Source organism: Neopsephotus bourkii, unplaced genomic scaffold, assembly GCF_033783945.1.
Source record: "Neopsephotus bourkii isolate Nb327-2 ecotype Australia unplaced genomic scaffold, CSIRO-AGI_Nbou_v1 NB_1630, whole genome shotgun sequence".
In the NCBI taxonomy this organism is placed as follows: domain Eukaryota; kingdom Metazoa; phylum Chordata; class Aves; order Psittaciformes; family Psittacidae; genus Neopsephotus; species Neopsephotus bourkii.
The window spans coordinates 10,300,366-10,317,417 of record NW_026902105.1 but is presented as its reverse complement, the minus strand read 5'-3'; the positions used below and the strand labels follow the sequence as shown (position 1 = coordinate 10,317,417).

The 17,052-nt window shown below is 42.2% G+C and overlaps 1 protein-coding gene across 1 annotated transcript in view; it reads left to right on the top strand.

The window, feature by feature from the left end:
- Positions 1–12,968, top strand: part of SNTB1 (syntrophin beta 1) — a 110,436-nt gene extending 97,468 nt beyond the window's left edge. Inside the window, exons 4-7 of the mRNA XM_061373466.1 lie at positions 2,629–2,768; positions 9,342–9,538; positions 10,992–11,182; positions 12,531–12,968. Coding sequence (XP_061229450.1) covers positions 2,629–2,768; positions 9,342–9,538; positions 10,992–11,182; positions 12,531–12,623 — 621 coding nt within the window. The 3' untranslated portion in view covers positions 12,624–12,968. The remainder of the gene's footprint in view (positions 1–2,628; positions 2,769–9,341; positions 9,539–10,991; positions 11,183–12,530) is intronic.
- The last annotated feature ends 4,084 nt before the right edge of the window (positions 12,969–17,052 follow it).

Sequence of the window (17,052 nt, the reverse complement as noted above, 5' to 3'; positions counted from 1 at the left end):
TGCCTTTTATTAGGTCAGCTGTTACATTTGGAAAGAAAACAGACAAGCTTTCAGGCACACAAATCCTTCTTCAGGTCTGAAATAGCAGCAGTATTGCTTACACCAGCATTCCTCAGCAGTAAGACAGCCATGGTCCCAGCATAGTTTTAAAAACATGTTTAAAAGTGTGTGTATTGCATGGTCGTTCTTACTGGAGAGGGCTTTCCATCAGGCAAACATCTTTCTTCTCCCTCCCCTTCCCAGTATACACCCTATAAACAGGGGGTACATCCTACAAGGAGAGGTAGTATAAGGTCACTTGAGAAAATCTTCAACACCTTATGGCCGTGCCACATCTCTGTAGTCATGCTGCTACTGGGAAGGAGAGGGGCAAAGCTGTGGGCTCTGCTGTGCAGGTGGCAACCACAGGATAAACTGGAAATTGTGGCTCCTAATATTTATGCCTGTCCAACAAATAGTTTTGGGACCAGCTGGCAAAGTTTTATTCCCTTTCTTGTGGTTGCTTTACAGGGAACAGTGTTTCCCAAAGTTTCTGGAGTCACAGCTGACTGAGCAGCCACCTACTAGCAAAGCCTGTGATTGAAAATGCTACACAGGCAGGATGGTTCTGTGGAAAAGCAATGAGCAGCTTCCCACTTGGGAATTGCTTGTGGCCACAAAACTGAAAAATAAGAAGTAACATCCCAGTACACTGCCTACTTATGCCTCCAGATCATGGATCTGAACGTCCTGCTTTTCATCCTATGAGAGATTTCGTATTCATATTCATTTTTCTTCCCTGGAAATCTTCAAAAGTATCTACTAAAACTCTTTCTAACTAGGCAGCTGCTCAAAAACTAGATGCTAACATTAACCATAATATTTATTAAATGTTAACATTAACTGCAGCATTTCTTTCTACATTCCCATGCTAGGAACTGGGGTGTTAACTGTAGTTAACTGGAATTAAGAACCTGAGGATGCTTTTTTGCTCATGTGAAGATTTCTATGGTACATTAGCTGTGAGAACGCTGGATTTTACATTCTTTTTGGAGTGTATTAATAGGTGTGTTAATTATGTGGCTTCTTTATTTGACCTTATTTGAAAATGAAAGATTGAACTTCAAGAAAATTGCCACCACAAGGAAATTGTAAGTAAGTATTAACACTTCTGAAGAAATGAAAAGGATGAACTGTTTATGACTTTAAGTTGATTAATGCAGAGACATGAACAGCCAGTGAACAAATAATACTGTAAACAGGAATATGACTATTAGAAAAGCTTAAGTGAGAAGGAAAAATACCTCTTAGAGATTATGCAAGCCAAAAATCTTAGTTTAAGATCTGCTTTGGGCATTAGTGTTCTGGTGTGAAGCTGTCTACAACTGTCTTGAAAGTCCTTAGAAGCTTAGAACTTCGTGGTACTCTTCTTATAAAATACAAGTGTTTCAAATGTGGTTCTCAGTCTGAATCCATCACTTAAGAAATATCGCACTTAAGGATCTGAATCACCATTCCTGGCTGTGCCACTCCCAAGCCTGGCCAATCTTTGACTGAGCCTTCTAATATGTTTCTCCACCCAGCGATGTGCCCAGTGACACATGCCTGTGGCAACTAAGCTGGCATCAACCATAACACAGAGACAACCACTTCTCTTTTGTGGAGAAGGTCTTAATGAAAGACTCGTGTAGGCAACCAGATTCTCTGGTGAATGCCAGCATTTGTTTCATTCCCTTTAGTACTCAGGCAAGACATTGGGGTTTGAAAGCATGGCTCCAGCAGGAAAATGATGAATTTGTCTATGAAAGACAAGCTTCATCGTATTTGAAACTAAGGCCCTTAATATTCCCATCTATTTTAAGACACTTCTACGCTGCCAGAGTAGAATAATTGAAATCCAGGATTTATGCTTGGTCCCCATAATGCTAATTGTGTAGCCATGCAGACTACCACATGTCTAACCTGCAAAGTACAATTCCACATCTGGATCCTGCAGCCAGTAAAGGTCTCTGATGCTGCAGTCTTTAGACAGCTTCTGCAGATGGGTTTGAAATGTGGATGCAGAGCTATCACTGAGTAAATGCTTCAGATCAACACCTTGTTTAACTTGGATCTTTTTATAAATTGGCAATTGTAAAACTGAAAGAACGGTATGAAGGAAAAAGAAGCAATGAAAATCATGAACTGCTGAGGAAAAAGCTCCTAAACCACTATATTTAACTACCTGACATTCTTCTTAGTTAACTTTATTGCAGCTTTTTTTACCCATGAAAACAGAAACAGCAGCAGCACTGTGCAGCACTCAGGTTAAGGTGCCAGCAACAAATGAATGGCACACATTATAAATATACATTTAAGGTCCTTTCATGCATACCACAGCTACATAACAGCCAGCTCTGTCTCGATGGTTCTTACACTACTACATTTAAGGAGTAGCCTATAGTAAGGGAAGGCTGCAAGAGCTGTAGAACAGCAGATGTCATTGCACTTTCCTCCCGTTCTGCTGCAGCTGGTTATAAATTCAGTGGGAGATGTCAAAAAGCCAAAGTAAAACTCTCTTTTGTTCATTATCTCACCCAGGACTCGAAACGTTCATATTGTGCGATGGTCGCTTTACCTCGTGTCTTACTGACTCTTGCTCTTTTTCAGGTGCCAGGGGACAACGAGAAGCACTGGAAGCCAGTGTTAGTGGTCTTGACAGAGAAGGACCTCTTAATATATGAGAGCATGCCACGGATGAAGGAAGCTTGGTTCAGCCCTCTGCATACCTACCCCCTGCTAGCCACCAGGTACCTGTGCTGTTTTTTGTTACAACTGCTTCAAGAGTGGTGGGAACAGCTTAGTCAGCCAGGAACAGCTTGTATATAGCTGTATATCACAGTTGGAATGCCGTGGTTTGAGAAGCAGATTATTCTTCAATGGGCCAATGTGCTCAGCTGAACTCCTCTCTTCTCCATTTCAAGTTCTGGCCAAGGGTGATGGCCAGAAGCACACCAGAAGGGTTATGGATGAGGCTGTTTGTCCCAGATGCAGAAGCAGGAGTGCTGAAAAAGCCAAGAGCTCTATCTCCTGAGATGACTGTCTCAGTGTTCAGACCTGAGGGCTTGGCAGAAGCACTCAGCTGCTCCTCCAGGCTGGAAAAGGTGAAATTGTTGCCCTGAGTTGGACCTGCTGGTGTGTCAGTTCTGCAGCACCAGTCTGGGGCTTCTGGGGATCACACTCATGATGGAGATGCTTAATTTCAACACAGCTTCAGTTCTTGCTCTAGCAAATGAATTCCTGGCATTTTTAGCTTCAAATGGTGCACTTGGAAGACTCATTCTTGAATCTAGGTTGGAACTAGCCATCTGCAAGGTATCCATCAACACTAATTCAGAGAGAGCTTTCCCATGGTTATCTTTATGCAGTGGAAACTGTCCGTGCTTCTTGACATGAATCTTAATCGCGTTCCTCTGCCAATATGGTCAGAGGGCTTGAGAAAGAGCTGCTCTTCCATTGTGTTGGCCACGCTACAGGCCTCTATTGTGCCATTTTCAATGAGTTCTCTTTCAGAAGCGCTGGTTTCACAAGGTCAAAAGCAGTGGGTCTCTTATTGCACTCTCATTAGTTAATTTTTGTTCTTGGCCTCTTAGTTCTCTCTCCAAATGAACTGAGGCTTTGCTGCTAAATCATTATAGTAAAAAACCAAAAAACCCTCAGTGAATTACACAGATGGTTGTTTTATCTCAGCCTACCTACACATGATGGAGCTTTCTGGGAAGCCAGCTTCTGACTCATCCTTTGTTTCTGTCACTTGAGGTGAGAGCCCCAAGCTTTGCAGCTTGCAGCCTGCCACGTGGTGTGGTGGTGAAGGTTGACAGCTCCAGATGACAACTGGGCAAGGCACTGGGACCAGAGGCTGTGTCCAGGTCTGTCATTGAGCCTTAGAGTTTGTGAAACAAGAGATCCCCAGCAAAAGGTGATGTGTCTCTCCCTACTGCTTTGGGGTGTAATTTGTACATGGACCCAAATCCTCCTCCTTGAAGTGACTGGAGATCCTGCAGAGCACCCTGCCCCTTCCTGCCCACATGTTCTCACATGTAAAGGCAGCTCTTTGGTGGACATTGCCAGCCCTGGCCAGCAGGGACCAGCAACTTACCCCATCAAACAATCCAAGTCCTTGTCTTGGAGGGCCCGTTAATTAGTTTCTCTCAGGTGTTCAGGTTTGATTGTAACTGGCTTGCCTTGGGTGGGGATAGTCACCTCCCTGTCTGATGGCATTCCCTTGTAAGTGGAGGAGCTTCAGCCTTCAGGCTGGAGCAGAATGAGAAGGGTCTTTAAAGACTTAAAAGACGGTCTGTCATAAACACAGGATGAGATTCAGAAAGGAGAGCTGCAAAGTTCAGTGCTGGGGAGTAATCAGCTGTGCTGGTTTGGGGTGGAAAATAAGCAACAAAGTGGTTGCTGTGCCAGGAAGTATCTGGGCAATGTGGCAGAATTGCTTAAATCTGTGGTGTTCTGTTTTTGAGAGGGGAAGACAAAGACAAATCATCTCGGGGTTAGCAGAAGTGCTACGTGTTGGGCAGATGTAGTATCATACCCAACTGCAGAGTATGAGTAAAGCCTCAGGTGATGATAAACCGCTTTCATGGGAGGCTTCCAAAAAGATGTCAGTTAACTGTGGAAGGTCTAGAAGAAATCGATGCAAATGTAAGACCCAGAAATCACTATAAGTAGGGAATACTTAAGAAACATTATCCATTTATAGAAGTCCATGGAAAACATGTAGATGGTTTTCAAGAATGAAAATGAGACACAAGGGAGACAGGAGAGCATATTCACCAAGTCCCTCCAGAATACAACAGGGCATGGTCAGCTACTATGCTAACAGTGAAATGCTGTGCCCCATTGTGGCAGGGGAGGTCTGGGGTATGTCATGGGAAAAATTTGGTGTGCAGGTGAGGTACTGGATTAGATTGCCTAGGAAAGGTGTACAATCCTCATCAGTGGGGACTTTGAAGGATGGGTAACCCTCAGGAGTGTGTTCATGCTCTGGGAAGGGGGATGCACCATATGTCATCTGGAGAACCATTCCAGCCCCATCTCTGTAATTTCCTACTAATATCACTGTGAATTTAACACTTGTGTAAAAAGACAGCACATATACAGAACCTGACATTCAGAATGGAGTCGCAATCTGATAAATTCATATAAATACATGAATCCCCAATGTGAGCAGAATACATAAATTGACCGATTCCCCAAATTATTACACCTTTTGGTTTGGATGATTGTGATTAAAACCCTGCAGGATCCTGCTTTTATGATCTGTCATGCTGAGTACAGTTATACAAGAAAAGAAAAGAGACATACACAGGGATTGCTTTTGGTATCGACTGCTGTGTTCACGCTCGGTCAGTGATTACCCTCCTCGTGACAGGTTTTTTAATCCCCTCTGTACATTGATCAGTGCAATTTGGAACTTTTCACCTGGAAAGTTTGCAGACCACATGTTGTAATCTTGGCTGCTCCCCTCCTTCAGATTTTTATGAGTCCTTGGGAAAACATTTTTGCTTAGCTAATGCATATCTGAAAAGCTGCTGAAACTGGAAAACTTCAGTGCCAGATACCGTAGAGAGAGTCATGCTTAATCTACCCAGGACATAGTGAGCAGAGAAAATTGGAAAGCAGTAGGATTACGATCTTCTTAGACTATTTTAGCAGCAGAATTTCAGCATGTCCTTTTTGTTTGTTGGTAACTTTGCCTTCAACCTATGGATGCTGTTAAGACCAAAAAATACTTTCCAGACAGTCTTTCAGAGCTTTAGGTAGAATATGAGTAATAGCTCACAGAAAACTGAGATCAGATTAAGTTGTTTCTTTAAATCTCTTCTCTGGGAGGCATAGTAGCTGGCTCACAGCCCTGACTCCTAGGACCTTTCTGTCATAATCCCTGTTTCAGTGTTTCTTTATGCCTGAATAACAGTGACTCCCTCTAGCTTGGGAATAGGGATCAAGTAATTACATCTTAAATGTCTGCAATCGAATTCCGTTATCTATCATAGCCAGATATGAAATAAAAGGGGAAAAAGAAGGCAAGCCTGTGTTGGACTCTGATTAAAGATCAGGTAAGTAGCTTTTGTGTAAAGCTGAGGTCTGTAACCAGAAAGTATTAAAGCAGTTTGATGGTTTATGCCATGGGAAGATGGGGAAGGAGCTTCAGCACTGATCAGTCATCTGTGCAAGCTGGCAGAGGGGAAGGTGGAGAGCACTGGGGCCCCCAGCACCCCAGGAAGGTGTATAAGGTGCTGTGCAAGTTCTCTGCTCTTCTTCCCGAGGCAGTGAGGGTGGTTGTAGCTGCCTCCATGCAGAACTCAGTGAGATCATAGGTTTCCAGAGTGCAGACATTCCAGAGCAGGTTTCAAATGCTAAGCCAGTTTAAGGAGTGGTTTCAGCATAAGAAAGGTCAGACGATAGTGGCACACAGGGCAGAGCTTCAGACTGTCAGTGCTTGTATCGTGGGCTCTTCTGAAATAAATCTTGAATGAGCAGCTGAACACTTGCTTTGAATGTCAGTGCTGCTTTCACTGTCCTTTTTGAAGAGGCCATTAGATTTTGCTGTTGCAGTAACTGGTTGAAACTTTCCACAGTGTTGGATGAAAAGCAGGTTGCGGTGCATCTCACCCAGCACTTCACGTACCCGTCTTGCTATCACGCCACTGCAAGGAATAATACTAAAAGAGTCCCTAAAACATAGAGAGACAAGGAAGACGAAAGATTGGAACTGTCTCCCTGGCCCCCTGGAGTATGCTGAGAGTTGCATTTTACAGCCGCTGCCTGTTATCTGTGCTCTTTGCAGACTTGATTGTGATGACCAACCTTCTCCTGCCCTCTTGCGGCTCTGGCTGCTCTGGGAAGGGGTGTTCGGGCTCCTGCATACAGGAGACATCCCATAAACTTCCACAGAGCAGAGTAACCTTCATGGACCGCAGGTGAATAGTACCAGAGGCAGCCCTCCCTGCACACAACCTCTGCTGTGATCAGAGTGATGGGAGGCAGGGATAAAGGGAACTCTTCTGTGAAGTTTCAATTTTTATTTTTTTTTTTGCCTTTTAAGGTTTTTTTTTGTGGTCTTTAGGGTGAAATATTGTTTATGTAAATGAAGCAGCTTACATGAATGCAACTTTATTATAGCTTTGGAATCCTTTGACCTGTACCCGAATACATCAGTACCGACAGCTGGTACATAAATACTATCAAATGTTCCCCTGCATATTTGTCTAGGGCATGTTTAACTGCATGTTCCAAAGCACAGTCTGGAGATGTATGACAGAATAGTCTTTTTAAATAGTGACCCTAAATGATGCAAATGGGAAGGCAGGCAAGAAATAATGTTCATGTTGGATATGTCCACGCATTTTTATTTGTAAAGTACATCTTCATTCTATCCCTGTGCTGAAAAACCTACAATGGCAGTGCTTTGGAGAAAGCGTGAAGATGTAAGGGAGCTTGGGGGGTGGATTTGAAGGGAACTAAAACACTGGAACCGTCTGTCTGTCTCACAGTATCATAAGTATTAGAAAACAATTGTTAGCACTGCTGATGAGCACTGTATAAAGGAGAGGGGGTGACACAGGCAGAAGCTGGAATAGGTTTATTTGTAGTGATAAACTTGATGTGATTTCCCAGGCTGCTGCCCTGCAGTCACCCCCAGCAGCAGAAGGCAGCTTGAGCATGCTGGCTCTGCCTGCACTAGGGTGACTGGCCTGGAGATTTCAGATCCCAGTCCCCTGCCTTATTTACCAAGATGCAGCTTCCCCTCACAGCTTCCACTCCTCATGCCAAATGAGAGCGAGTTACAGTTACAAAACCTGCAGATGGAGGCCTTCAGTACCAAAACTGAGCGGGGTGTTAACGCAGCCCTTCTAGAGGGGGAAAAGCATTTGGGAAGGGCAGTGGTGCCTCTCTGGAAAGAGGCTTTCCTGCCCAGTCACGGTGCAGGGCAGGGCTGAGCAAGGATACTCCTTATCTCACGCCCCGTGGCTTTGTGGGACTATGAAATCAAGGCAGATGTTGAAAATGCAAAGAAATTTACCATAAACCTGAGTGTGAACAAATTTTGCAAACCTTCTAAAGGGGTATGAAAGAGGAACACATCTGTCTGGCATAATGCGCATCCCAGATGCCAACATGGACTGCAGGGAATTGGGAAAATTCCAGATGCCCTATGGTTAGTGTCACAATAACAGCTAAAGTCGTGCTGCTTCTTTCCTTTCTGTTTTTTTCATATTAAAACATCTCTGTTTGATGGCATAGTTCTGGAGTATCAGCTAAAGGCAACTATTCTTCCAGATGCAAAACAATAGCTTGAGGGTGAATTAGCATGCCATAGATGATTAGTATAATCTGATGTTTCATCCTTCAGCACAAGTATTCTACTACTATGCTACATACTTACTTTATAGTCTCACATGAAATATACGGATTGCCTATAGAAAAAGAAACAGAAGGCACAAGACAGAAATAAGCTTTTCAGAAGAATTTATTTTGTGACTCCCTCTGAGGGTCAGTCTCTGGACCTCAAAGACCGATGAGCTCCTCTGGATTATGTTTTCAACTGAATCAGTGTCATGTCCCTGAGTGAATTCTGTATTCACTGTCCACACTTCTGCAGGGGAAAAAACAGCACAAAAGGGCGGCTTAAAGAAGAATTAAATATTCTGAGGTATTAATTTTCTCACTCAAAAATATTCCCTGCAATTTAGTGTTTGCCCAGATGAATGAACCTTTCCTGGTCACAGGAGATCAGCTGTTGATGCCAAGTAAAAAATGTTAGTTGCTGCAAAATGGAAGACAATTTCAGATTACAAGTAGCTGCAACATCTTGCATTTTACATATTCCTTATAGGAAGAGTATGCACAAGACAGTACTTAGGCATCTGTGCGTTTTACAGAACATGTTACTTCATCCATCAGCATTTATCACTGAGTTTGCCTGCAGATGTTTAAGCTTCATGGCGAATGCTGCGTGACAGTGAAAGTTGGATTCAGCTGCCACATCTGAGCGAACACTTGTATCTGTGGACCAAACCCCACACCACAGGGCAGTCAGTGACTTCTGTCAGTTCCTCATCTGAAGTGGTGTTTTGTACAATTCATTGGGAAATTCTGGAACACTCCTTGCTTTTGTACTCGCTACCTTGCACTGTCACTGTTCTGAGTGTCACTAGGAGTCACTTTCCAGGCTCAAATACAAAGGAGATATGTGTTCTCATGCTCTCAGCTTAGGAACACACAGAGCAGAGCTGTGCTCAGGTGTGGATTTAGGAGCAGTGTTCTGTGTCAGTGTTATAATTCACTTGTGTTCTCACATCTGATTGCAGATTGGTCCATTCTGGCCCAGGAAAAGGCTCACCGCAGTCAGGGATGGATTTATCTTTTGCAACCCGTACCGGTACAAGGCAAGGGATAGAAACCCATCTGTTCAGGACGGAGACTAGCCGAGACCTCTCACTGTGGACAAGGAGTGTCGTGCAGGGCTGCCACAACTCTGCAGAGCTCATCACGGAAATCACCACATGTGAGTAACATCTGCAGTGCCGCATCTCCACACGTCCTCATGACACTCATGGGTACTTCTGCTAGAGGTGATTCATTTAAAAAACTTCATATTTAGGATTCTGTGTGTTTAAAACACTGTCCCCTTGGTTTCTGGCACATTCTCAAACATTGTATTTACCCAGCTCTGCACACTTGAGAAAAGTGAAAAAATACAAACCAGTCCAATAGCCGTATTTTGACAGCTGCCCATTTCTGACCCTGAGCACCAGCATGTCACTTCTCAGCACTCTATACATGCAGAGTGAACTGGAATAGAAGTAGTCTAGTCATGCCCTATTTGGCCAGGTAGTGCTAGCCTGGGTTGGATGGCTCTGGGGCTTTGAGGCTGGGCCTTTCTCTTGAGTGTCCCCATGATTTGGGAGTCCTAGGCCTACAAGTGATGGGGCTGTTAAAGTTGAGCATTATTGCCATTCATTGCCAAAAAATGTGAGAGCAGGAGCTAAAGCACAGATCCATTCTGTGACAAAGGACAGCTCTGATTTCATGAAGCCATCAAGTACAGCCACATGCTGCTGAGCATGAGGCACCCTCCTCTATGCTGCCAGGCCCCTCCGACATAGAAACCAACCAGTGTTCAGTGGGAACCACCTTGAGGGCATGTCCATCTCCTCAGCACAGAGACATGGGTTCCTTTCTTTCCAAAAGCAGGAGGAAGGCATCAGCTCCTTCTTTTATTGTGGTGTTTTTATGCAAGTGCAAAGGACCGTTCTTGGCAGAATTGTTCACAGGAAAGTGGTGGAAAAGAGAATTTGCGATGTGAAGACCTAAACTCTTCATTTTTTAACTTGGATCACGGCCTGTGTTGCTGAGCTGAGGGGAAGAAGCAGACTTTCTGCTGCAGTAGCTATTATATACAATTATCTGGGCCCTTTTTCAATTACGACGACATTAATGAGGCCTCAGGAGTGTCTTTATCTTTGTCGAAATACTTCAGGGAAACCCTTTACAGCTTCTAATTGTCTCATGTGTTGTGTGCCACATTCGTTGGTTTTGGCTATGTCTGTCAGATGTAAGAATAGTAGCTGTGATTTTGTCAAGGTATGGGAGGAGGCAACGCCAGCCTGAGCCTTCTTAAATTTCACTAGATTAGCTTGGGGTCAGCATGTAGATGTATGCAGGAAGATAAAGAATGCAGCAAATAATAGTTGAAAGGACTGACATCAGGACTGCTACTGGCAAGGACAGTTCTAGTCTGTGTGTTTACACCATCACTAACAAAGCTTGCTTGGACCTTGCACAACAGAAAGATTACCATTGTTTTTTCAAGTCTAAAGGTTTACAGTTAAAGCCCAGCTTTAGGAAAGGTTTCCACAAGATAATGTTAAGACTGAATTTAAGATGCAAATATCTGCAGCCAAATGGACTTTGTTGCTTTTAAAACCATTACAGACTAAATTTTGTTTCTTCTCCAGCTTGCACATACAAAAGCCAGGAGTGCCGCTTGACCATCCATTATGAACATGGATTCTCTCTTACAACTGAACCACAAGATGGTGCCTTCTCTAAGACAATTGCACAATATCCCTATGAAAAACTGAAAATGTCCTCGGATGATGGGATAAGGATGCTTTATTTAGACTTTGGAGGAAAGGATGGAGAAATTGTAAGTATTGCATTTAGCAAAGGGATACACATTACCTTTGGTGGTCCTTCACGCTGTGGGGTGGAGAAGCGCTAATGGAAGATGGACTAGATGATTGTTGTACACCCCTTCCACCTGAAATGTTCTATTCTGTGCTCTTCTGGTCTGTTCTAGTAACAGCTGGCCAGTACCAAGTTCCAGTACCAGTATCGTGCTTTCTAGTACAGCATGTAGGTGTGGCTTTAGGAGATAAACTAAAAAGAGAGATAAAATGGTAAAAACATGTGAAGCCAGATGAAAGATTTCTTATATTTAAGAATAAATTTTATTTCCAAATAGCCAAATGTTAGAATTTTTGCCTGTATCCATTGCACTTTTTATGTGATTGTGGGTGGAAGAACTTAAGAATGAGATATTATTATTAATTCCAACATACACATAGGGACTTTATGTTATAACAAGCCGTGTTTATTTTTGAACATCTAGTTGCTGAAAAAAAATCAAAGACTACAAATGTAGTGCCAAACTGTCTGCTTAAGCTGCTAAATTAGTTGTCACAATCCCGAAGAATAAGGTGCTTATTCCTACAAGCAGTTTACATACCATAAATTATGCATGTAAACATGGTCTTTCCTGCCAAATTTTTTAGCAGTTCCTGAGTGCTTAGTTCTTCATGTCATCATTGTTAACATATACTCTGAACTGCTTATTGTCAGGCTTTCAAAAGGAAATTTCTCACTAACTCTTAATGAAGTTGATACATGGCTGGTGGAAAGGCAAATCTGGTTTGTTTTGATATGAGTCTACTGTTTAACTTGCTGTCCATGACAAGTCTGTCATGCTTTGCTCAGCAAGCAGTGGTGAGATCATATGAACCATGACTATGGGGAAAAAATAAAGTCTCCATTCAGTCTTCCTGTGTGAACAGAGGAGCAACTCTGCAGCATCAGCTGAAGGTTCAGTATCCTGCTTCAGCCTGTGCCCAACAGCAGCTGTACTGGGTATTGGCCACAGCAGTCCCACCACCATCTCTGGTCAGAAACAGCCGGAAATGATGGAGGGGTTGAATCTCTTGGAGGAGTGCTTGCAGCATCTGACTGAGTTTTATGCTGTTTACCCAGGTGGATGCAAGCCCAGAGGCACCAGGATCTCATCTGCTCTCAAAATGTGTCTTACTTTTAGTAAAATAAATATTTGCAGCTGTATGCAAAGGAAAGACCATATGTTATAATAAAGGGTTGTGATTAATAGAAGCCTGTTCAAAATACCAGGCAGCACCTCATCAACTACTCCATAAATGATGGGTTATTTGAGCTGTAATCTAATCTAATCTGATCATTCTCAACTTCATTTCTTTCTGTACTTTCAGCAACTGGACCTTCATTCCTGTCCAAAACCAATTGTGTTCATCATTCATTCCTTCCTGTCAGCAAAGATCACAAGACTTGGCTTGGTGGCATAAGTGGGATACATCTGTTTCATCAAGGAGAGACGGAGTAACCATGCTAATCTGAAGTACAGTCAACAGCAGCAACCTGTACTAGCCAGTGGCATACACCAGCTTGGGGCTCAGTACCAGGCCTTGGTTGTGTCTGCAGTCTTCCAAGGCCCCGGTTTCATTTTGATCAGCTAAAGAGATGGCATGACAAGGAAAATGGTGGATTTCATTGTAAATAATGGGATTTAAAAATCCCATATGAGACAGTAGAAGCGTGTAGTACCATATATGTAAATGTTCCAGAATCATAAATTGTGCCTATTTCAATGTACTTGTTTATATAGAATAAGTAAAGGGCTAAGCAGACAAGAGCAGGTGTTGGTTGTGATGCAAGCTCAATGTTGGTCAGGTCAAAGTTCTCTAAACAAGATTGTCCCATCACCCAAAAGTAAAATATTGTTCCTGGCTAACCTGTGCACCACTTACAGACTCTTTTGTGTACATTCCCAAAACAGGACTAGCTGTAGCGATGCGTTGAGAGACAAGTGTCAGGTAAAGCATAGCTAGGAGCATCATTTCTTGATGGCCGCCCAGGATGTATTTTTATAGTGACTTCCCAGAATGGTTTAATGAGTTCCAGCTCCCTGGGCCCCTGGCTTAAGTGGAAGTTACCTGAATTGATGTTGAAGCATGACCTAAACTTGTGCCAGCACATTGCCATAGTAGTTTTCCAACAGAAAGCTATGCTAAGCTTCTTGTCCTCCTATCCCTACTGTGTCACCCCCTCAGCTTGGGCAAGGCTGGTTGTGTGGTCTTTCTTCGTTGAAGAACAAATGTGGAGGAGGAAGACTTGATTTTTTTTTTGAGGGTTTCCTCGATTATATCAGTTACTCAAGCAGCTCCACAACAGTGAGGAAACACACCAGGATGAGAAGATGAGCTGCAATGCCAGAAAAGCCTTAATATGGAACTGCTGATATGACCATGACTCGGCAACTCCAGATTTATTTCTGCTGGTGAAACGTAGGACACTCACCTCCACATTCATAACTTACTAGTTCCTGTTTTGCAACACAACTACTGTATTAAGTCAAAACACACAATTCACTTTCAGCCTAGTTCAGTTATATGGGGTGCAAAGCAGGCAGCAGACAGGAACAGTGACCATCATCAGAGGAGATAAGATGTACACAGCCTGCACTTGGAACTACTAAATTGGCTTAGTATGGTTGGGTGGGAAGGGAGAGCAGCAGAACAGGGATGGAATTTATGTTGCTCTTGCTTTGTAACCAGAACTGGTTCACAGAGGGGAGGGATTTTGTTTGATATTAAAAGAGTTTTTCCCTAAATTCATATTTTGAAGAACAGGAACTGTACAGGAAATAATGAATCCAGAGTCTGTGGAAGTGCTCTTGTATCACAACACTTCTTTTAGTCTTGAGAAAGCATGTAAGTTTCAACTTGGCATCACTTGGCTGGCAAAGAGGAAAATAAAAAACACAGTTTGGTTCCATGTTGTTTTTAAGCTAAGTCTTGAGAGTTAACCATAAATCATGCTGGTTAATCACAGCATAGGAATTAGTTCATGGTGGTTTCCACAAGTATCTTAATCATTAAGACTGATTAAAAAATTAAGATGATGGGCTGAATTCACAAATACAGAAAGAACAAAGAGCAACAGATAAACCACCCACACGAGGAGCTGCCCCACTCCCAGCACCTCTCACCAGTCTAAAGCCAGCATTCACTGAGCTGTGGACTTCAGTTTTACTGTCACGGTACTTGCACTTAAAACTTAGTAATTCCTTGTGTAAATTCACAGGGTAGGAGATGAGATGCTACATGACTTACCAACACTGTCCAAATGGACATTTCTCCTTTAGCCCCTGCTGCTGCTCACATAACTGTAGGTGGCAGTTCCTTGGGTCTCCTTTGGCTTGGAAACTTCTGGGAGAATACCTCCTGAGAAGCTGAGAGCAGTCGGTACGGTGGGGTCTGCGTCTTTCGATACGAGCTCACACCACATCAGCGAGTAAAACATTGTGTGAAGACTTCAAAAAGCAATTTGGGACATTTTCATTGCTGTTCCAAGGTGTAACTGAAAGATTTGGACACAGGCTTCTATAAAAGTTGTGGAGATTAAAGTGAAAACTTGTGGGGGGTAGGTTAAATATGTGTGTAAACTATACTGCACTATTTCCTTATTCCTTTAACACTTACAAATCACTGGAATGTTATACCTAACATGTATGTGCATTGTAAATATTACAAATTCCTATATTAGTACCAACAATTAAATGACACAGTATGTAATCTAAGGTGCTCAGTACTATATGAAGTATAAGTGAGTAACAGTTTGCAAAGAAAATTCATATTATATATATTTATAGAAAAAATAATGATAATTACAGATGCTATTTCTTCATTTTCAGATTTTGGACTGATTCATATTTGGATGGGATAGACAAATGAAATATGGACCTACTCCTCATTTATAAGAGTATAGTGGATATTTATATTTTAGAGGAAAAGAATATATTTAATAAAGTCATTTATTGGATTTCTGTGAGATGAGCTTAATTTGTATCCAAACAAGCTGTTTGGAAGGCTGGCCTCTGGTTTTGGGCTGGGAAAAAATACATTTTCAACTTCAGGCATTCTGTTAAGAATTCAGTTACTTGAGAGAACTCTTCATCGCATTGATGGAATGACTTTTAAAGATTTAAAATAAAAAAGGTATTAATGTACTGTGGATGGTGCACTGGTGCTTTGTATTAGGTAAGCTCTGTGTTCATGGGAGAGCAGTGCTGTTGGCAACATGCTGAAAGCGTAAGCACACAGCATTTGTTTTGTGTTGCTGCTAGAATTTACTGAAAGGCCACAAGGATGTGGCCTGTGAGGACAGGCTGAGAGCTGGGGATGTTCAGCCTGGAGAAGCACTGTTACAGTAGACCAGGTCAAATTCTTTTGCATGCTCTTTGTAGGTTAAGAGCATGGACAAGGGCAGTTAGCACAGCTAAAAGGGGTACCGTGTTCTTAAGTATCTAAATCCAGGGCTCACTGTGGACACTGTAGACAGGTAAGGGACGCATAAGAAAATAATAATAATATTCAAAGTGCCTTTTTATAGAGGTCCTACAGATGCGTTTCATCAAGAAAGCCAGTTAAAGAGTATTAATTACTTTTCTGAAAGTTATTTTCTTTGTTCATGGCAGCTAGCTGTATGGTTTTTATGAAATGTAGTTTCTGTACTTACCATCTTCTGCATAACTTTGTTAACTACAAAGATTCTGTAGTTACAAGTTCATAAACCCTTTCCCCTCAATTAAGCAGGAAATACATCTTTCAGTAGCTTGCTTTAATATTTGGACAAAAGTCCCTTCATTAAGGCTGAAGAGATGAGATTATAACTGACGGCTTTTCTCCTCCTACTTGGAGGTAGACTTTCTTTATCAATATGAGATGTTAAGGAAGATTAATGTCTAGATTAATTTCTTGTTTTGTCTGCAAATAAACAGGAGCCATATGCAGAAACTAATACATTGGAGAAATTCTGTGCATGCTCTTATTTAATAATTATTTAAATATCAACCTTCACTGCATTTATATTTCCTCAAATCAGTAAAACCTTGATGCTGTGGATGTGTGGTATTTTCAGGGGTAGGATTACATTTGTTCAAGCCCCGGGTTTGTCCAGGGCTAAGATGCACATGGTACTTACCAGAGCCCACTGTCACCATAAACCAGCTACACAGCTTTCCTACTGCCACCCCGAGTGCAGTGAAAGCAAGCACACACACCCCGTATGTACAAGAGGTCTCATATAGTTCAAGAGAACAATACACGTTGGAACAAAGGAGCAGGAGAGTTAAATGCAACATCCTATTAGAGTTGAAAAACCTCCTTAGGGCTTGACTTTACACAAAACACAATTAAGCAAATAATGTCACAAAACCAGGAAGGCTCCTTAGAGAATGAGGTTTCACAGCACTAAGTCTAGTCTACATGTGCTCTAGTTCGATTACTTTTTCATAATATTGCATTACATTTATATCTATTATTGCTTAATCCATTCTCCTTTCAAGAGAATACAGCAAATAATAACACTGCATCTTTATCAATTTCAATCATGTTAGTTTCTATGATGAATAGGAAACATTTACATTGAAAGCTGTAAAATATATTTGTTTTGGTAGGAACTCCTCATCTCATCATACTACTATCTCGAATAGTAATCACACGAGTACAAGCCAGATGCACACCTGAGACTGAAGCAAACTGAAGCTGAATTTAGTAACCTATTGTGTTTACAACTCAGGTCGCAATTCTTTCCATTCCATTTCACACTGGCATGCCAGCTCTTTTCACAGCTCTCACTATAATCATTACTGCTATCACCTTGATTTTCTCCTCCTCCAGGAAAGGAATCACAGAACTCTCTTATGAATTGTTT